General features: G+C 39.5%; 1 protein-coding gene across 1 annotated transcript; it reads left to right on the top strand.

The window, feature by feature from the left end:
• The first annotated feature begins 637 nt into the window (after positions 1-637).
• Positions 638-20,549, top strand: SELL (selectin L). Its single transcript, XM_011962261.1, has 9 exons — positions 638-834; positions 1,798-1,879; positions 3,501-3,887; positions 4,855-4,962; positions 7,551-7,736; positions 8,867-9,052; positions 10,541-10,669; positions 15,489-15,507; positions 20,242-20,549. The coding sequence occupies exons 1-9, from the start codon at positions 793-795 to the stop codon at positions 20,258-20,260; spliced, it is 1,158 nt and encodes a 385-aa protein (XP_011817651.1). The 5' UTR covers positions 638-792; the 3' UTR covers positions 20,261-20,549.
• Positions 20,550-21,410: the final 861 nt, after the last annotated feature.

Here is a 21,410-nt window from a genome sequence, read left to right as displayed (position 1 = left end):
TTGTAGGCTCCCACACCTGTAAGGTGAAAAGCTAGAGAGCATGGCTCTCTTCAAAGGTTAACTTCAGGAAGTGTCACTAACAAGGACCCCCACTAGGTGGTGAGCAAGGAAAGACGGAGGTGAAGGAACCAAAATGAGTCAAGTCCACTACTTAGCTCTACTGAAGATTCGCAAACATCATAAATTTGTCTGAAATGCAGTTTTGATTTATAGTATTTGCAATTTCCAAGTGCCATTTACCACATGTAGCCAAGAGTTAGCTTAGCGTTTATAAAAAAGATAGAAGAGGGTGGTGGAAAAAAAGGAGGAGGAGGAGGAGAGAGAGAAGAAGGAGGAAGAGGAGAACAAGAACCAAACAAAAACAAGAACAAGTAGAAGAAGAGGAGGAGGAGGATAAAGAAGAGGAAAAAGAACAACAACAACAACGAGGGAAGGAGGAGGAGAAAGAGAAAAAGAAAGAAAAGGAGGAGGGGAAGGAAAGGTGCACAGGAGAATGGAAGGAAGGATAGAAAAACAGGAGGGAAGGAAGAGAGAATCTAGTGACATTACTTTTCTGATCAGCAGTTCATTTTTTTCTCAGTGGGAGGCAATAGAGGCCAGTCTAGGAAAGGGGTGGGGAAAGAGGAAAGAGAAGTGGAGGAGGAAGGGGAGGGAAAAGGGGAGGAGGAGGATGTGAGACTGGGTTAGAGAAATGAAAGAAAGCAAGGCCTTCTGTTGACATTCAGCGCAGTCTCCCTGCATCACAGCACACTCCCCTTGGGCAAGGACCTGAGACCCAAGTCAAGAGGCTCAATGGGCTGCAGAAGAACTAGCGAAGGACCAAGCAAAGCCATGGTGAGCCTTTCAGCCTAAAAGACCTTCAGATGCTCAGATAGAAATTCCTGGGGTTGTAGAGGCAGGTGGCAAGGATAGGAAGCACCCCCATTTCAATTCTGGTTTTAAAAAATATAGAAACTAAAAATTTTTTCAGATCCTCAAAAAAAGTGATCCTGAAATCTTTCTTCTCAGATATGCTGATTTCCTCTTCTTGACTTTGTCTCTGGGGAGACTCTTGAAGAAATCAGATCTTTTGCAATAAACACTGTGTCTACCTGAGAAGTGATGTGCTTCAGAAGATAGAATTTTTTTTTAATTATACTTTAAGTTCTAGGGTACATGTGCACAACGTGCAGGTTTGTTACGTACGTATATGTGTGTCATGCTGGCATGCTGCACCCATTAACTCATCATTGACGTTAGGTATATTCTAAGGTATGCAGGAAATCTGTGACTTTGTCATTTCAGTTGCTCAAAAAGGTATTTCTTTTTATTAAAAAAAGGAATAGTTTTCTTTCCTGGTATCTAGTTATCTAAATTTTTTTTAGGTATTTGAGGCATTGACCCTTTATGATCAAGAGTGAGGCTATAACATTAAATGTAAGCATCAATAGTTAATTAAGCACCAACAATACTTTAAACAATATACATACTAAATATTAAATAGTTTTATCTAATAGCTCAGCAGAAAAGCAGGTACAAAAATTACTGAACCACAGAAAAAATTCAGGGCAGTACTGATTAGCAACTTGAGACTAAAGAGTGAAAATAAAACAGAACAAAACAAAACTATGCATCAGTTCTAATGTAAATTTGAAGTACTTTTTCATCTATGTCTGAGAAACCTGTTACCTCAGACAGGGTTAGTAGACACGTGTGTTTTATTTTGAATATTAAGAAAGTTGTAAGCACCACCTCAAAGGCTGTAAATGTGTGGTTTAAACGTATAAATCTAAATACAATTTTGTATTTCATTTGCAGATATTTCCACGGAAATGTCAGAGCACCCAGAGGGACTTATGGAACATCTTCAAGTTGTGGGGGTGGACAATGCTCTGCTGTGGTATGTTATGATATTTATATATTGCTAAGTCTATTTTACTTATATTCATTTTTCTTAAATATCCACTGGTTATACATAGTCTAAGGGGAAATTATTTCAGAGAGCTGTTAGTTCTATCCCTTCTATGAACATCTCTTTTCTTCTTACCCTTAGTTCTTCCCCAGAAACTCCTGAACACTATTTTTAACCTATAATAACCCATGCTGTAGGGTTCAAATCCCAATAACCCCACAAATCCTTCAATTATAAGGGAACAATATTAATTAAGAAATTTCTGTTAAGGCACTTTCAATCTGTACCAAATATTTAGCACCTCATTTTCTATTTTTTATTCATAGTTCAGTGTACATTAATGTCACTTCTACAGTTACAAGATGAGCTCATTAAGGGATGGAGCCTTATCATTTTTTGGTCCTTCTCCCATTGTGGCGACAAATTTTGTATCTGATTCTTAAAGACTCTCCAGCAATAGCTTTGAACTTGGTTTTTCATTTCCTAAGTAAACTAATGTCTTCTTACTCCCTAGCCTGGATTTTCAGCTCTAGCCAAGCAAACATGCTAACTCTCCCCTTCACATATTTCTTATGCCATGTCTGCACTGTGGCACATGGAAACTTAGTGCTCTTTTCATACAACAGGTATTATCTGAGTCCCTACAATGTGTGAAATTTATGCTAGGCACTAAGATTACAGCAGTGGACATGACCGTTTTTTCCCTCTTAGAATTTGCATTCTAGTGGAATGCTCATTCAAAACTCTGTTCAAAATGTTTATTTTATGATGCTCTTTACCATCAATTATATCTGTTTCTTTACTGTATTAAATAGTGATGCACATAGATCATACCATGCTTAGAATGCCATATATTATTATGAAGTCGTTGTGTAATTATGTGTTTAATTAGATATCTTTAAAGCCTTCATATGTGATGGGTCCATATGTTTATTAAACATCATCAGTTCAGTCTGTGTATAGAACATGATCTAATCAATTTCATAATCCCTGTATCATTTGGCTTTGTAAATTGTTCTTTTTTAAAATTATACAGTTAGACATCTAAGAGTTGAGTGGTATATTGGGCTTTCCCAGAAGCAGTTCTTCCTACGGTAAAAATAAAATGTTTTTATATAAAAGAGATTACTTAAAAGTATGTCACTGTTTTTCCTGTCCTTATGCTTCTCCCATAGGTATACACGTGTTGGCCTTCAAGAAATTATTCCAGGATTTAAAAAGTATACTGTAAATTATATAATTATATGATATTACACTGTAATTAGTTGTAAATCATTAACAGCTACAGAGAAAAAGGAATATGAATGTCTAAAATATGTTGGTTAAATTTCACCTGAAATAATTTTGAGAAAAAAATTAATAAGAAAATAAACCCAGAAAGCCACTAAATTTGTTGAAAATAGAACCTTAGGTAAAAGCATTTTATATTCAAGCCAGAAGGTTCTACTTCAAATCTGCAAACAACCATTCTGTGATCCCGAGATGGCCACACATACTCTTAGGCTCTGCTTCCTCATCTCTAAGTGTCTGGTTCAGCCTGGAGTAGTGCTAGGTACTTTTTAGCTGTAACATTATGTAAGTCTGCATAGGTCACACTGATGTCTTGCAGATTTCCTGGCACATCATGGAACCGACTGCTGGACTTACCATTATTCGGAAAATCCCATGAACTGGCAAAAGGCTAGAAGATTCTGCCGAGAGAATTACACAGATTTAGTTGCCATACAAAACAAGGCGGAAATTGAGTATCTGGAGAAGACTCTGCCTTTCAGTCCTTCTTACTACTGGATAGGAATCCGGAAGATAGGAGGCATATGGACATGGGTGGGAACCAACAAATCTCTCACTCAAGAAGCAGAGAACTGGGGAGATGGGGAGCCCAACAACAAGAAAAACAAGGAGGACTGCGTGGAGATCTATATCAAGAGAAAGAAAGATGCGGGCAAATGGAATGATGACGCCTGCCACAAACCAAAGGCAGCCCTCTGTTACACAGGTAGGGAGTGACAAGACGGCTATGCTACCTCAGACTCAGGAAGGACCACAGTAAAGAGAATAATCAGATTTACCCCATGGAAAGGTTGGAGGATGAGAACAGCTGCTGGTTCATTCTAAAATACATCTAGCCCTCTATATAATCTTGCATCATGTCACTTCTAAGAATTTTTGGTGTACAAGATGTGTCCCTGTGCACAAAAGCTATACCCCTAAATAAAGTGACATCAAAATGATAGGTGTACGTAGGAAGTACAGAGGAAGAATTAGACAGTCAGTGCCTTTGATAATAAGGCAGGGGAGGAGAAGCTGACAGCTGGGCCAGTTGGAAACTCAGGCTCACACCACCTCAGTTTTCACATTGTGAAGTAGAGAGTGTGGTGCCGCATGCTTCCTTCTTGGTCTAACCTTATATAATTTTATATAAAAATTGCACTATCTTTGGTGTATGAATATTTCTATAAAATCTTTTACAATTCCAAAATAGCCAGGATTTTCCAAGTGATGTTTTAATAGTGAACCATAGTTAATTTGGTCTCTTGTAAATTGGACTCTACTGTTTTAGCAAATTTGGACTTTTTAATCTTTGTGATTTCTATAAAGAAAGGGATTGCCAAGAAATAATTGCATGCAGAAATGACTGAGGTCAGGTCATCATTTAACCTTCTCACTCATTAAAAACAAGTAATTTCAAGAGTTTCGAGATATGCCACTAAGTTTCTCATAAGTGTTAAAGAATATTAGTATTGGTAGTTTCATTCCAAAAGCAAATAAACGACTACGGCTATATGCTTAGTGTATTTTATAAGTAAAAATTTTAGCACATGATTTTTATGCTATGAATTTACAAATAAACCTTTCCTGATTATTTAAATCATCTCAGACAAAAGGTTATCTATGTCTAAAGAAATGACTTTGAGTACTAAAATGTAATCACATTAAAATATTTTTTTCTGACCTCCTTAAAGCTTCTTGCCAGCCCTGGTCATGCAGTGGCCATGGAGAATGTGTAGAAATCATCAATAATTACACCTGCAACTGTGATGTGGGGTACTACGGGCCCCAGTGTCAGTTTGGTAAGTCTCTTTCCTTCCTTTGCTTCTTCTTAGGTAAAGTCACAGGAATCATTATAGCTTATGATGGAAGCTGGTTGGAACAAAATGATACTAGCCATTCTGAGAAATGGGAAGTTTTGATCAGAAAGCTCTGCTTTCACAATATTGTTACCTTTCCTTAGATATTTCATAAGTCAGCATGAAGTTTCAATTCACTTCTCAACAAGTCTTTCTGAGTGCCACAAGGAGCACAGTGTTGGAATAAAAGCTGTCAGGGTTATAATAAGGAATTAGCATGGTAGGTTCCTGCTCTCAAGAAGCTCACAATCTAATGAGCTTGTTAGGTTAATTAGAACTCTAAGGTCTGGAAGAAACTATGCCATTTATCATTAGGAGGCTGAGTTACCCAGAAGTTAATCTTGCTTTTTCCTTCTAGTAGTTCCTTTCCTTCTTGCAGTTCTCCACAGTTAACACATGTGCTCTGTAGCACACTGACTTTGTTCGTGGCCTTCTCTCTCATTTGCACATGGCCAACAAACATGTCGTCTTTAAAACATAGTTCAAAGACAATTTCTTCTAGGAAGCTTTCTTAGTTCTGATAGCTCCACATATTTCTTCCTCATTTCTCCCACCTATGTTGAAGTCATCTGTTCATTTGTCCATCTCCTCTGGTGCTGAAAGCTTCTTGAGATCATTAAGTGTCCTATTTATCATTGCATCTTTGGGATTCACAAAATGCCTGGTATATATCAGGCACTTGCTTGCAAGCCTGAATTGAACTAGACAATTTAATTTTTTAAAAAAGCAACGTTTGTAAAGAATAAAGAAATTAAAACCCAAATAAATTTTAATGTCAACCAACTGAAATAGATCTATAAATCGAACTCATTTCACTTGATCCCTGGGCTACGACTCCTTCCTAATACTTTACCCTCGCCCCATTTTTGAACTGTATTTTTTAACCCTTATGTCATTGGTATGCCCTTTTTACTGGGTTTTGATTATTGATATGTCCATTTCACCCATTTTTAACACTTTACTTTTTTTTGTCTTGGTTTCCGTCATATCAGTCTTTCCTCATTCTCTTTCTACCTGTGATCAGTTCTCCTGGGATCCTTCATGAGCACTTATCCAGGACCATAAACTATTATAATTTCTCAGCTTTCGTCTTTTGTATATTGCTCTTCTGACTCTAATCTACGTGTGTCCTTTGGTCAAACTTATTGACTTTTGCGGACTCACAAATCTACGTGATCTTTGGACCGATAAGCCTATCTCCAGCTCTGAACTCAAATATGCTAAGGATGTCCTTTGGGATGTTTAAAAGACTATAAAACCATTTGTTCCCAGTCAGCTTTCCTTTCTGTATTTCTTATCTCAGTATATGGAATCACCATGTACATGGGCACCCTGGTATGAGACTCTCTTAACTCCCCTAACATTTATGCAGGGTAACATTCTACCAATTTTTACAACTTCGTGTTTTTCAAATTTGTCTTCCACTTGTCAACTCTACTACCATTGCCCTCATTATCCTTCTCCTAGATTCTTGCAATAGCTTATTAGATGAGTTCCACCATTTTAAATTAGCTCCCCTCAAATATATTATTCATACTACAGGCAGACTGATCAATTAAAAGCAATTAAAACACATCACGCATACATGACAATCCACCCATTAATTTCTACCTACCATTTTATCCTGCAGGGTGAAATCTAAGCTCTTCAAGCCCCAGAGTAATGCTTGATGTATAATAGATAATCATTAAATCAATGAAAAAAGATAATAACATTTTCTCTTAGTTCCCATCTTTCTCCCTAATCTCATCTCATATAGTTTCCAAATACAAAAATTCTTCTGATTCCTTGAGTCCATTCTTCATTGAAGTCTCTAGAGCAAGATAGCAATAATGGCTTAAATTTGACAGGTGAGGAATAAGACATGAAAGTTGTACTGTTTACTAAATGGCATGGCAGTGAAGACTTTAATTTCCAAGTCTTAAATTTACCTATCATACCACCAGTCAGAACAGGGAAATAGGGATAGTTTCTGGAAAGGGTTGTCAAAATCAAAAGAGCTAAAATTCTGGAACTGAGCTAGAGCAGATGAAGACAGAATTCAGGTCAAAATGCTTCCTAGACTTTTGTATTCTCTCCTTGCAGAGAAGGCTTATTATGGAGACCCCCTCTTTCTCTGAACGTCTTGCTCCCAATACTCTAGTAGACTCAGGGGCTCTGATATGATAGTTATTTCCCAACTAAGCTGGTCATTCCCAGTTATACCTATTTGGATTTAAGGATTCTTCCTCCAGATAATGCTGAAGATAATGATATGAAGACTAGCTAATGTTTAATTAGAATTTCTTATGAGTCAGGCTTTGTTCTAAGGTCCCTGACTTATGCCAATTGAATTACATTTAGTTTCCATACCAATTTGATAAAGATAACACAATTTCATTATTCTTCTTATATAGATGAAGAAACTGAAGTTGAAGGGTTCAAGTAACCTTGTTTAAAGGCGCATGGTTATCAAGTGGCAGAGCTAGGATTCAAATTCAGGCATCAGGTCCTCTTAACTCTTCCCCATACTGTTTCCTTCCCTGTTGAAGTGATTCAGTGTGAGCCTTTGGAGCCCCCGAAGCTGGGTACCATGGACTGTACTCACCCTTTGGGAGACTTCAGCTTCAGCTCACAATGTGCCTTCAACTGCTCTGAGGGAACAAACTTAACTGGGATTGAAGAAACCACTTGTGGACCATTTGGAAACTGGTCATCTCCAGAACCAACCTGTCAAGGTGAGTAACTTCAGACTAGAGGCTGTGTCATGGCAATCTTGGGCTTACAGTCAGAATATTTAGTAGAAGTTTGCTGAGAAGTCAAACATAGAAGTCCAATTTAACCTAACTTAGTTTAACCTACTGTGATGTTTTCAAAGGACTTATTCTTACTAAATTTTTTGAAAAACCTCCCAAACAAAAAGTAAAAACCAAATACCCCTGAAGCCACTGCCCAGTATGTAACATGATTTATAGCAATACAGCATGGTTATCATTATGCTTTTTAGTTTTCTCATTGCCATTGCATAAATAACGCCTTGCTGAACCTCAGTTAAATTTGGTTCTTCTCATCTCAATAATACCTGTTTTATGTGGTGTCCTACTTAACACCAACCAATTTCCTTCTCAGGGTAGTGGAGGTCTTTCTTGGTTTTTTTATTTGGCTTATTCTTAAAATCACCTTTTATTTTTCCTCGTGCATAAACTTTTAGGAGAATAACAACTGAAAAACAAAAACACAGTCTCTTGATCTTTTTAAGTTTGAAATATGGTAGGTTTTTCTTTTCTTCGTTTTTAGCTGCCAACTTATGGATATGGGAGAAAACCAATGTCATCTGAACTTGTGAAGTTTTGGTTAAATTTTCTACAAGTATGCTCCTGACGCATTAGTTTAAGTAGTTTCATTCTTAGAAGTGCTATCAAATTCCCTTATTGAAATCATAAAACTATCAACACACCTACTGGAATTTTACAGAACTTGGACTTGCTTCAGTGAATTGGGATGTTTTTCAAAACTCTTGGGTAGCTATCAGAACAGGTGAAAAGGAGGAGATTCTCTGAGAATACCCCATAAGAGCCCTTGATGCACAGGCCATGTGGCATGGTACTTGCAGCAGAAGTGGAAGGTCACCTTAGTGAGGGCAGCAGCCTGGAGTAGCCACTCCTCTCCCCACGGGCTTTCAATGCTTCCTTGCCTTCATCTCTCATTTACCACCCTCCATCATTCTCAAGAAAATAAAGCCTGGAAGTAATATCACAAGTAATGTAATCACGCAGCTTTGGCTAAAAATCCTTTGCTCGAGGGAGGATCTCTACTCAGAAACACTGTTTTGTCTTTTTTTGTTTTTTTTTTTTCTTTTTCATTGAAGTGATTCAGTGTGAGCCTCTATCAGCACCAGATTTGGGGATCATGAACTGTAATCACCCCCTGGCCAGCTTCAGCTTTACCTCTGCATGTACCTTCAGCTGCTCAGAAGGAACTGAGTTAATTGGGGAGAAGAAAACCATTTGTGAGTCGTCTGGAATCTGGTCAAATCCTAATCCAATATGTCAAAGTGAGTAAGCTTGTCCTGGAAAGCTGAAGACTTAAAGATGGAGCTGATGGACGAGCAGATACGAGGAAAGACATACATAAACATTTACATCTTGTTTTGCTAAGTATATGTGACCTAGAAATAAATTTGCATAGTTAAGTCACTGTAAAATCTTTGGTTGGTCTTGCCTCCTCCTTTAATGACAATCATTTCTTTTTCTCATTCTCACCTCTTGCCTTCTTAACTCTTAAAATCTGGCCTCATTGATTTACTTTTTATCTATTCTTCTGTTCCACTACAATCTAACATCTCTGTTAGTCCGTTTAAATGCCTCTAAAAGGTAACTAATGACCACCTACTTCCCCAAATAATGGATACTCCTGAATTATCACTAAGCTAATGCCCACCCAATCTGTCTGTGTATGTCATGTCTTCTTCATCTTTGTATACCCTCCACCTGACACAGTGCCTGGCAATAGGTGCTAAAGCAAATGCATGTTAAGTTAGCACATGAAAGAATAGCTACCCACGTCTGCTCCTGAGACTATCTACATAGATGACAAACGTCTTTAAATGGTAGTATCTGCAGAAGCTGTCGGAAATGCTGATCTCCGTGTGCTGTGTGCCCAGGGCCGGGGAGTAGAGCGGATGAGCAGAGAGAGGCAAGGAGGCCTTTAGCAGAGGACTGTATATTTGGCCTATCAGAGACACTTACCTTTAAGGCCTAGCTACTAGTGTTCATTTCCTCCTCATCTTCATCAAGCCAACAGGTACCCTCTGTCTGGAGCTCCTGGGAACTTGAGCCCTCTCTCCATCATATATTTGTGTGTGGAGATCAAAGCACCTTGAAAAGGTTCATCAAAGTAATGGGAAGAACTAAGGATAGAATCGGTATTTTTAAATAGAGGCTCCCAAATGAACTTAGTTTACACTTACAAGAGTATCTCTAAACATGCCCTTTTACTTATTCGTGAAGGAAGTAGAGGGAAGTCGTAGTGCTACTGCATTGGAAAGAGATTAGTGCAGGTCCTTGGCATGTAAAAAACAAGTGCTGACTTTTGCACAACTGCTTTAAAGTAAAAGCATTAATGATTTCCTTTGACTGATGAATTATCCAGTTCAGATCACTGGCTTTTATTTTTCCTGAAGTTGTATTAGGCTTTTAGCTCTTCTCTGTGTTTCAGAGTTCCAATCATTGAACAAGTCCATGGAGCTAAATACAATGATGACCATTCTTGCCAACATTTTTAGGTGCATTACCAGGAACTCTATGAACCAGAAATCTGGGCATTGAGAGTCTGTAGGCATTAGACTAGCAAGGCTGGTCCAGTCTTTGCCTATGCTGTACTCATTATAGGCCTTCCCATGCCAGTTTCCTCATCTGTCAGATGGCATCAAATGGGCTACTACTGGGAGATGTAAGGAGGAAAAAAGTCAAATATCATGAGATGGACTAAAGAAACAATGCTGGTGGTCTCATGCTATGTGCCTTACTGATTTCTCTTTCAGAATTGGACAGAAGTTTCTCAATGATTAAGGAGGGTGATTATAACCCCCTCTTCATTCCAGTGGCAGTCACGGTTACTGCATTCTCTGGGTTGGCATTTATCATTTGGCTGGCAAGGCGATTAAAAAAAGGTATGTAAGTTTAACTTCATATGCAAAGAATACAATTTTAAAGTGAAAAAGAAAAAAAAAAAGAAACCCACAGGAAATTAAGTGTGATAGATTCAACAGAAGCAGGATGCCAAACTTTACATTCTAGAGCCATCAGTCCCTGGAGGCATGTAAATCAGCCCAGGACACACCTTCATTAAAACAGGTTGGCTGATTTTTGCTTTTCATCTGATAAACTTTAAAAAATGTCTATTATCTTCAAGGCAGCTTGCTAGGCTGATAATAAGTAAGTGAAATACTCTTTTTTTTTGAGATGGAGCCTCACTCTGTCACCAGGCTGGAGTGCAGTGGCGCAATCTCAGCTCACTGCAACCTCTGCCTCCTGGGTTCAATCTATTCTCCTATTCTCCCGAGTAGCTGGGACTACAGGAGCATGCCACCATGCCCAGCTAATTTTTTGTGTGTTTAGTAGAGACGGGGTTTCACTGTGTTAGCCAGAGTGGTCTTAATCTCCTGACCTCATGATCTTCCTGCCTTAGTCTCCCAAAGAGCTGGGATTACAGGTGTGAGCCACCACACCTGGTCTGCTCTTAATTAATTCTGAAAAGATAACACACAGTCTCTGTTCTCTAAGAGCCTACATGCCTTGGATTTCAATGGTACAATTCCAGTAGGAAGTGGGTCTAACGTCCACTAAGGTTTCAAGGCACTGCTTCCAAATACCTGACCTCTTCAAGAGTCACCTGGTTCCCAACACATGGGCATTGCATTAACCCTGGGAGAAATTCCCATGTGTTCTCCCAAGTACGTATTTACCAAGGCCACAGCTCTAACCAAATGCACCATATATGCTTTCCCTCTATCTGTCACTCGACAGGAAAACAGAAGGAGGACTGCCTTGAGAAGTTAACATCTGCTGCCCAGATTATCACTCCCTTTACCTTAAGGCATGAGTGTGTCTCAGCCTTAAAGTGTGAGCAACCCACCAGCCTGCAGCAGGCCTTGGGTGCATGGTGCCACATTTGGCCAAACTCACCTGGAAGAAACATTCAAGGCTGTAACATTCATGGACATTGGGCAGCTTTTAAGATATACCTGTTTTAGCCAGATGTGGTGACTCACGCTTGTAATCCCAGCACTTTGGGAGGCCAAGGCGGGAGGATCACAAGGTCAGCAGTTCAAGACCAGCCTGGCCAACATGGTGAAACCCCATCTCTACTAAAAATACAAAAATTAGCCAGGCGTGGTGGTGGGCACCTGTAATCCCAGCTACTCAGAAGGCTGAGACAGAAGAATCGCTTGAACCCGGGAGGTGGAGGTTGCAATGAGCTGAGACTGTGCCATTGCACCCCAGCCTGGGCGACAGAGCGAGACTTCATCTCCAAAAAAAAAAAAAAAAGATATACTTGTTTCAAAACAATTGCTAACCAACTGCTCTGTGTTGCCTTTCTATGGGGTCACTTGTCATTTTAATTTTCCTTCCATCAAATTAATTAGTATGTATTCTATTCACTGAATGTGGTATGTAAAGGTTGCCCCCTGTCCATTTACACTGGCAATTACAAAAATATTATTTGTCAGTCCCTAATTCTGTGCCACTCTGATCTTATCTTTCATTTAAATTTGAGAATAGTGGGTGCTAGGTAAGTTTTCTAACCAATCCAGAAAGACAACGTGTGGGGGGGTGGGGATTGTTGATATGCAAGAACTTCATTAGCTATGTATAATCTGAGAGCACTGAGCAGTTAAAATGTCTCTGCCCTTGCTGTTAGAAATTTTGTGCTGATTGACTCTCACTATCTTATAGTATTATACAGTACTAAGTACTATACAGTACTAAGTATAAGTGCCAAGTACTGCATTAAGGCAAAAGAAGAATGACAGTTTTCTTCAACCACTGATTATTCTTTCCACTGAGACTTCAAAGCCTGACCCTAATCATCCTGTCTTTCTTCCTACCTTGGGTGATGATGGCAGAACTGACGGGTAGAGAACAGGGTGGGTTATTACACACTGCCCTCTGGAATAAGGTGGCTATTATCTAAATAATTTTAAGGACTCTGGGGCTATAAGTCACCTTAATAAGGAAGCTATTTATTTCAGAATTCTAAAATTTTTTAATAAGTGTTTGTAGAATCAAAAGAATAGAATCAAAGTCACTTGTATGTAGTGAGGGGTTAGCTGGCTAACGCTGTTTTATAAGCAAGGGTACAAAACTCAGTGGGGTTGTTTTTAAATGTTTTACCTTGGAGTCATTTCTGTACAAGATCTCAAACTGATAACTTGAAAACTGCTGTGGGAATCAGTGTGGGGCAAACAGGAAACAGATAACGGGCAGTTAGGCTAGTTGCAGTTATGCCAACAAAGAAAACAGAAGCCCCAAAAGATCGCTGGCTTGGTAGGAAGTTCAGGGTATCTTTAAGGTAACATTAAATAGTCTTCATCTGTGGGCCAGGCACCGTGGCTCTCACCTGTAATCCCGGCACTTTTGGAGACTGAGGCAGAAGGATTACCTGAGCCCACGAGTTCAAGACCAGCCCGGGCAATATGGCAAAACCACATCTCTACAAAAATGTAAAAAATTAGTCAGGCACGGTAGCATGCACATGTAGTCCCAGCTACCCAGGAGACTGAGGTGGGAGGATCACTTGAACCCAAGAGGTCAAGGCTGCAATAAGCCATGATAGCACCACTGCAATCTAGCCTGGGCAACAGAGTGAGGTCCTGTCCCAAAAAAAAAAAAAAAAAAGCTTCATTTGTAAAACATCTTCCATTATCACCAACTTACAAATGATTCTGCTTTCCAAAGATTTTGGTTATAGGTTGGTCCTTTAAGACATGAAGAATATTTTTCCTACAGAGACAAAGGTAGAAATAATGGCTACATTCCCAGGCTAAATCTAAGACAAAATATAGTTCATGGCATTTACAAGGATAAAAATAAAAAGTCAGAAATCTGTATGTGTGTGTTTAGGGGTGTGTGTGTGTCTATGTGTGTGTGTATGTATATATACACAGAGAGAGGGAGAATTTAGAGACTTTTTGGGTTCTAATAACTAGAAAAAGGGCACAGGTAACTATTTAGAGTATGGAAGCCAATGAAGTGACTAGAGTCTTCACCCCTATTCTCCTGTCCTCAGATGAATCTTCTGACTCTAGCACTTTGTCCCCTGCCCTAGTAGTCTTAGTATCTTAGTCTTAGAGCGGAAGTGGACTTTCGCCCCTTTCCTTTAGGAAAGGGATAAGGAAGGGCTCCGGAAACACGTGTCCTTGTGCGTGGGCTCATCTGGACACATTTTTTCCTCCTGGCATTATCATTCTCTGATTACTCACTACCATTGGCCCTGTTTAGTAAATGAGGAAACCAAGGCAATGATGTTTTAGGCCAAATCTCGAAAATCCCATATCAGCAGGACCCAGAGTTAGAGATTAGACTCTAACCCAGGTTCATCTGCTAAAATCACTGGTCTTCAGATTCATGAACTGTTTTTTTTTCCTCGGTTGGAAGAATTTCCCACCAGAACCAACACACAGGGTTAGACCTGGGCATGAAACTGAACACATGCCCCCTTAGTTCCCTTTTCTTCAAAATGAAACTCTCTCAGTAGGAACAGATTCTTACTCATCTATTGCTGTTAGGTTCATTGTCCCTAAAAAAAAAATTTATGTGAAGTTAACCAGAATCTGAAATTAATTCAGATTTGATTCTCCCTGCTCAAGTGCTCTTGATCATCAGCAGGCTGAATTTTAGTAGAAAATTTCAAATAGTAGTCTTTAATACTTTAAAGGATTAAAACAGTAATGGAGCACTAAGTGCTAGCACCTGAACTAAATACTTGGAATGTATTTTATTTTATCAATCCAATGAGGATGATACAATTATTATGCCTCTTTAACAGATGAAGAAATTGTAGTTTAGAGAAGAAAGTAGCTGTTCAAAGACACACTGTACCACAGGTGGCAAAATAGGGCTTGCACCTGGGTGAGATGATTCTAGAATGCCAGTTTATAGCCACTGAAATATATTGCCTCCCAAATGATTGTTTCCGCTCAAAGAGTTTTTTTTAAGTTATCTACTTAATTATATTCTTCCTTTTGCAAAAAGAATGTGAGTGCAAAATGTGTTCAGTATAGCAAATTAAAATTAATTAAAAAGCAAAAGAAAACTAAATTTAAACTTAGGTTACAAAAATCATTTGGAACCAACGGTGAAGTTATGGCACAAAAATGTATGTCACAAAGTTCTATATACTTGGTAGGAGAGGGTCTCAGATCTAGCTCTGAGTTTCCTTGCAGCCAGTCAAAGGAGAGGCATGTGATACTCTTTGTGTTTGTAAGATAAAAACACATTAGTTACTCAGATGAGGCTGTGCAATTCCTATCAACAAGACCAAAGTGAAATCCTCTTGTGGATTCTCATAGAGATGATGCTGTGAGCTGTAATGGCACATAGTCTCACAGTATTAGCAGCTGTCCCTCAAGGGAAGAATCTGCAGGTAGGATGAGATGGCAGATTGGGAAGGGATAAACACTTGAATGGGCATATTGGGTCTCACCACCAGGCAATGTAGCCTACACTTCTGTCTTCCTGAGTAGCATGGAGAATGGAATGGAACCTCAAGAGGCATCTGCATCAACTTGTCTGTTCTGTATGAGTGTCTACCACTGTTTATTAAGCCAGTTCCTCAAATCCCCTTTGACACAGATAGTGTCCACCTAACAAATACCTAATATACTTCAAAAGACAGTTTTCAGCGTGGGAGTCTTCCTTCTCCCTTATTTGAAAAACTTTAAATTGTCTAATTTTTGCTAATGCCATTTCTCTATTTTCTATTTGCAGGCAAGAAATCCAAGAGAAGGTAAGTTTTATTCATGGGGAGGAGTTTCCACATCTGCTGATTCCTTCTCTACTTGCTTAAGTTGATTCCTGCTCTAGCCAGACACATTAACGCCATAGTAGTTTATTTACCTGGAGTCCTCATCCAAATGACCAGATAAAGTGATAAATCTACTAACTTCCTTTCGGACCTGTGCTTTTTGGTGCTAGTGGAGCTACATGAATGAATGAATGAATGAACAAGTAATCCCTATTAGAAAAGGGCAGTTTATGTAAAGGGAGATTTTTCTGATGACCTCAGAATTTTTTCTGAGGGTTAAAAACATTGTGGTATGTTCTTCTTGTTCTGGCTGAACGTGAGGCCCTAAATATATTATTTAATAAATATTCAATTGAACAAGCATTTATTGAGAAATGTATAAATGCTTGTTCAATTGAATATTTGCTTTCAATTGCTCTAATAGGCATTGCCCTTCGGAAGTGTGGGAAAGATAGGGAGCATGAATTCTACCTAGAGCTTCCCCAAGGAGGCAAGAATTTTTCAGTTTGGTCTTGAAGCTCAAATTTCTTGTACTGGAGAAATAGCACAGTGGGAGGAGATGCAGACTGTGAAAGTGGATGGCCCACCTGGCAGAAATGAAAATGGCAAAATATTTCTCAGTATCTAGGGTTTAGTGACTTGCTCTGGAATCTTAGGAAGGAGAGTGTAAGTAAAATAAACTATGAAAGGAAGACTTTGGTGACATATTCAGTACCCAGCTGGACAACTGAGATCTCTTTAAAATGCTAGAAATGAAGTGAGATGATTTCTGAAGGGATTGGATGCTGGTTTGGGCAACCATCCTACCAACCACAAACTTAGTATGGGCCATTGCTTAGCATGCAAAGGAAAAAGTGGGGAAAGATGAGGCACCAGAAACCAGATCATAAAGTAATTTATAAGCCATGTGGTATGGATTTTATCTTGAGGTCTTTTGGGATATCACTAAAGGGGTTTAAACAGTGAGTAGCCTTGCCTCCAGCATCTTATAAGGTCACCCTGCAGAGCAGTATGGCAAGTGTGGGAGACAGGTGAGCCTGGAGGCAAAGATACTTGTTTTGGAGGCATTTGAAGTTATTACATTAAAACTGATGGTGCCTGTCTAGGGAACTAGTAGTAAGAATTGGTTCATGAAATAGGAAGAGGTGATATTAACTGAATGTGTCTGTTAATTGGCTAAAAGGAAGAGAGAAGAATCAAATTATCATCTTTCTCACCCAGAAACTGGCAGATGGTAGTACCATTTACTTCTGAGAAGGAAACATAAAAGAATGAGAGGTTTTGGAGGTAAAGATCATGGATTCAGTTTTGTACTGAGCTTTGGGTGTCTGCTCTTCAATCACTGTGGTTCATTGGACCTATCCACAGCACAGAGGCTATGTTGGGGCAGGAGATTTGGGGCCCTCACGTTTCAGGAGGTAACTGCCATCTCAGGAGTGGGTACGATCATTCAGGGAGGGTGTGAGTGCTCTGAGAATGGAAGAGGACATGTGAGAGAGGATGGGAGCCAGAGGAACATCATTGTCTAGTAAGTCAGCTAAGGGAAAGAGAAATGAGAAGAGGTTGCCAGGCAGGGAGAAGGAAGAGGAGGAAGAGTGTGGGGTAATGAATGCCAAGGAAAGAAAGAAAGGGGAACAGTTTCAAACATTGCCAAGAGACCCAGTAAGTATTCCCTGGATGCAAAAAGGGTGTCAGTGGGGAGACTATTTGCAGTGCAGACATCAAGACAGAGGTCAGATGGCCAAGCATTGAGCATCACTGAGGATGAGAAAGTAGAGACAGAACAAGCAGTCATCTCTTTTAAAATGTTTGGCTGTGAAGGTGAAGTGGGGCAGGGGTAACTGGATGAGGATGTGCGATCAGTGGAGGTTCTTTTTATTCTTTTTAATTACTCTGTCTTCTCTTTACTAGTGTAAATGGAGTCTAATGAGGAAAGGCTTCTTTCTCTGGGCTGGTCTCCCTGTCTGTGGCAGGAAACCCACAAGGTTTGAAGATATCTTTCAAACTCACAGCTACTGAGTGAAAGTATTTTCTGGCACAATCTACCCAGAGCTGTTTTCTGGCTACCGGAACCACCTGTTTTAATTGCCACTAGATGGAAGCAGATCAACTAGATTTTTTTTTTTTTTAAGATGTCCTTGAGGCACAGGAAGAGATACTGGCTGGAAGAATATTAGCAATAAGCTAATTACCATGCTAATTGCTATATTAAGTTTAATGGTTCACTGATTTTTTTTATAACCAGTCAATTAATAGTTGTTTATCGAACATTCTTGTGTCGGAAACTGCTAAGCTTGCTTGAGATACCAAGAGGAGTAAGCCTGGTCCCTGATTTCAGGAAAATTATTACATAGCTGGGGAGTTAAGACAGGAATATAGAAAGAGAAATATCAGAAAAATACAAGGCAGAGCATGGTAATGGCCAATGGGTGCTATATTTCAGAAGGAAAAAGTCATTTGGCTTGGTGTTTATAGAAAATCTTATAAAGAAGGTTGCTTTTGAAGAATAGATAGGGTTTAGGTGTATGGAGAAAAGCAGGAAAAGAAGGCAGTCTGTAGGAAGAAAAAGATGTAAGCAGCGGTATGGTAGTGAGACTATGAGAGCATGTTCGGGAGCCAGTGCGCAGAACTTTCTTGAGCCCATGGCTTATTGAGGAGTTGTGGAGTGGAAGTTGGAAAGGAAGGCTGGCCTCACCAACATAAGTCTTGAATGCTTCACCAGATGGTCTAGAAAGGCCTAGCAAAGAAGAATTATTTGCCCAGCTCTCATTTATTGACTAAGGTTGTATTAATTCATAAGAATCACAGAATTTTAGGTCTGGATAAGATCTTGGTGGATATCACATTCAAACTCTTTTTGTAGTTGAACTAATCAAGTAACTTTTCTATAGGGCTTGAGCAAGTGACAGAGTTACAATAATCATAAGCCTTTATCAAGTATTAATTCCATGTTGTACACTATTATGAATGGTTTACATGTCCTAAATCATGAAATATGCCTTTAAGTCTGTGGGAGAAGGGTCTATGAACATCTTCATTACTAATAAAGAAACAGGCACAGAGAAATAAAATAGCCTGAAGTCACAACAAATGGCAAGGCTGAGATCCATACTCATCTGGATCCAGGGATCATGCTCTTAACACATATGCTTTCAGAACTTGATCAAGACCCTTGATTACCAGCTTAGACTGGTAAGTCCCAGACACCCTCCTTTTCCAGTAATGTGATTTTTTTTCACACTGAAACCATTGTGTGATTGCACTGAGGAAGGGTGGGGTAGAAGAAGTTCAGTATGTTTTTAGAACAAGTCAAAGGTAGGATGAATACTATCACACTAAACACTGTGAGCCCTTTTTTGTTGTTGTTGTTGTTCTTGGGCTAATTTTCATAGTAGTTTGTGTTCATTTCTATTAGCTTTTGAGTGGTGAATGAATGATTCCTTGGGCATTTGTGGTTTCATTTCTTGCTGGGTTATTTTGACTCTTCTGCAAACTGACTCTGTTTATCACCTCATTTGGTTTCTGCTGTCTAAATTCTGGCAGGGTAGAAGCTACACCCAAGATACACAGGAAGATACGATGCCAACCTCAGAGGAGGGCATATGTGAAATTCTGTTTTCAGAAACACTTTTTTGTCTCTATTTTCGCAAGCACATTTGCAGCTGCTGAACTGTGGTTTACCCTGACAGTTCATCATGAGACCAGCACCTCAGAATCTGGTTCTCCCTTTGAAAGGTGCCATGAAGACATACCACATTTCATTCTCTCCTTGTCCTTTCCAAGAAGTAGAGTTGGGTCACACAAAAAAAGTGTCACTTATTTCTTTAAACTAAATGTGTTACCATCTCATTAAATTATATCCCAGGATATAAGTTATCAGGAGTTTATAACTGCCACTACTTCATGAGTTTAAATTTTCTCCAATTTCACTTTCCATTTAAGCATGCCTTCTAATTTCTTGACTTTCCACTGCTCAAAATCAATCTATGGCTGGGCGCAGTGGCTCACGCCTGCATTCCCAGCACTTTGGGAGGCCACGGGGGGCGGATCATGAGGTCAGGAGCTTGACATTAGCCTGGCCAATATGGTGAAACCCCATCTCTACTAAAAATACAAAAATTAGCTGGGTGTGGTGGCACGTGCCTGTAGTCCCAGCTACTCAGGAAGTTGAGGTGGAAGAATCACTTGAACCCAGGAGGCCATGGTTGCAGTGAGCTGAAACCGCACCACTGCACTCCAGACTGGGCAATAGAGTGAGACTCCGTCTCAAAAATAAAATAAAATAAAATAAAAATAAATTTAAAAAATCAATCCACGCTGTCCTTCAAACTCATTAGATCTGGAGACAAAGACCGTATGTACCACAAAAGTTTCTCCAAGTGTGGTCTGTGGGCCAGTGGCATAAGCATCACTAAAGAGCTTGTTACAGGTGCAGAATCTCAGGCTCCACTCAGACCTACTGAATCAGAGTCTGCATTTTAACACCATCTCTGAATGGTCAGCACATGAAAGTCTGAGAAGTGCTGCCTCTAGGGTTTCCTTACATTCGTTCATCTTCAAAAGTTCCTAAAGGCTGGCCTGTTGTCTGAGATTTCCAGCTGAAAGCATTTCCCTGTTCCTCTTCTCATCTCTAATGAATATTTACCTTTACTACTAACACTCCAAGTTTTACAATTTTTAAACTCTTAAGTTTATTATCTTTTGTTTTTCTTTCAGTATGGATGACCCATATTAAATCGCCCTCAGTGACAGAAAATTCTTGGAATACTGAAAATCATGGGATCCTTTAAATCCTTCCTTGAAACGTTTTGCATGGTGGCACCTCCTACATCAAACATGAAGTGTGTTTCCTTCAGCACATCTGGAAAGATTTCTACCTGACCAACAGCTCCTTCTGCTTCCATTCTGCCCCTCATTTATCCCTCAACCCCCAGCCCACAGGTGTTTATATGGCTCAGCTTTTTGTCTTTTCTGAGGAGAAACAAATAAGACCATAAAGAGAAAGGATTATTGTGGAATATAAAGATGGCTGACTTTGCTCTTTCTTGACTCTTATTTTCAGTTTCAATTCAGTGCTGTACTTGATGACAGACACTTCTAAATGTAGTGAAAATTTGACACATATGTGAATATGGACTCAGTTTTCTTGCAGATCAAATTTCACATCATCTTCTGTATCCTGTGGAGGTAGAACAGTCTTATAGAAAGTTCATAAGTCTACGCTCTCCTTGCTTTCTAACTCCAGTGAAGTAACGGGGTCCTGCTCAAGTTGAAAGAGTCCTATTTGCACTGTAGCATCACCGTCTGTGAATGGACCATCCTATTTAACTGGCTTCAGCCTCCCCACCTTCTTCAGCTGCCTCTCTTTTTCAGTTGGCTGACTTCCACACCTAGCATCTCATGAGTGCCAAGCAAAAGGAGAGAAGGGAGAAATAGCCTGCACTGTTTTTTAGTTTGGGGGTTTTGCTGTTTCTTTTTATGAGACCCATTCCTATTTCTTATAGTCAATGCTTTTGTCACTATATTATTAGTAAGAAAACATTACTGAAATGCTAGCTGCAAGTGAAATCTCTTTGATGTTATGTGGAAGAATTAAAACAGGTAGAGAAATTCCTGATTCACAATTAAATGCTCTCCTTTCCCTGCCCCCAGACCTCTTATTCACTTACCTAGATTCTACATATTCTTCAAATTTCATCTCAGGCCTCCCTCACCCCCACCACTTCTTTTATAACTAGTCCTTGGCTGGGTGCAGTGGCTCATGCCTGTAATCCCAGCACTTTGGGAGGCCGAGGCGGGCGTATCACGAGGTCAGGAGATTGAGACCACCCTGGCTAACATGGTGAAACCCCGTCTCTACTAAAAATACAAAAAATTAGCCGGGC

Source organism: Colobus angolensis, unplaced genomic scaffold, assembly GCF_000951035.1.
Source record: "Colobus angolensis palliatus isolate OR3802 unplaced genomic scaffold, Cang.pa_1.0 Scaffold59, whole genome shotgun sequence".
NCBI lineage: Eukaryota > Metazoa > Chordata > Mammalia > Primates > Cercopithecidae > Colobus > Colobus angolensis.
This window is presented reverse-complemented; position numbering and strand designations above follow the sequence as displayed.

Excerpts from the sequence above, each read along its gene's own strand:
- SELL (XM_011962261.1), top strand. The coding sequence starts at position 793 with ATGGGCTGCAGAAGAACTAGCGAAGGACCAAGCAAAGCCATG. Across the intron at positions 7,737-8,866 it reads TCCAGAACCAACCTGTCAAG|TGATTCAGTGTGAGCCTCTA; the intron begins GTGAGTAACTTC and ends TTTTCATTGAAG. Across the intron at positions 9,053-10,540 it reads TCCTAATCCAATATGTCAAA|AATTGGACAGAAGTTTCTCA; the intron begins GTGAGTAAGCTT and ends TTTCTCTTTCAG.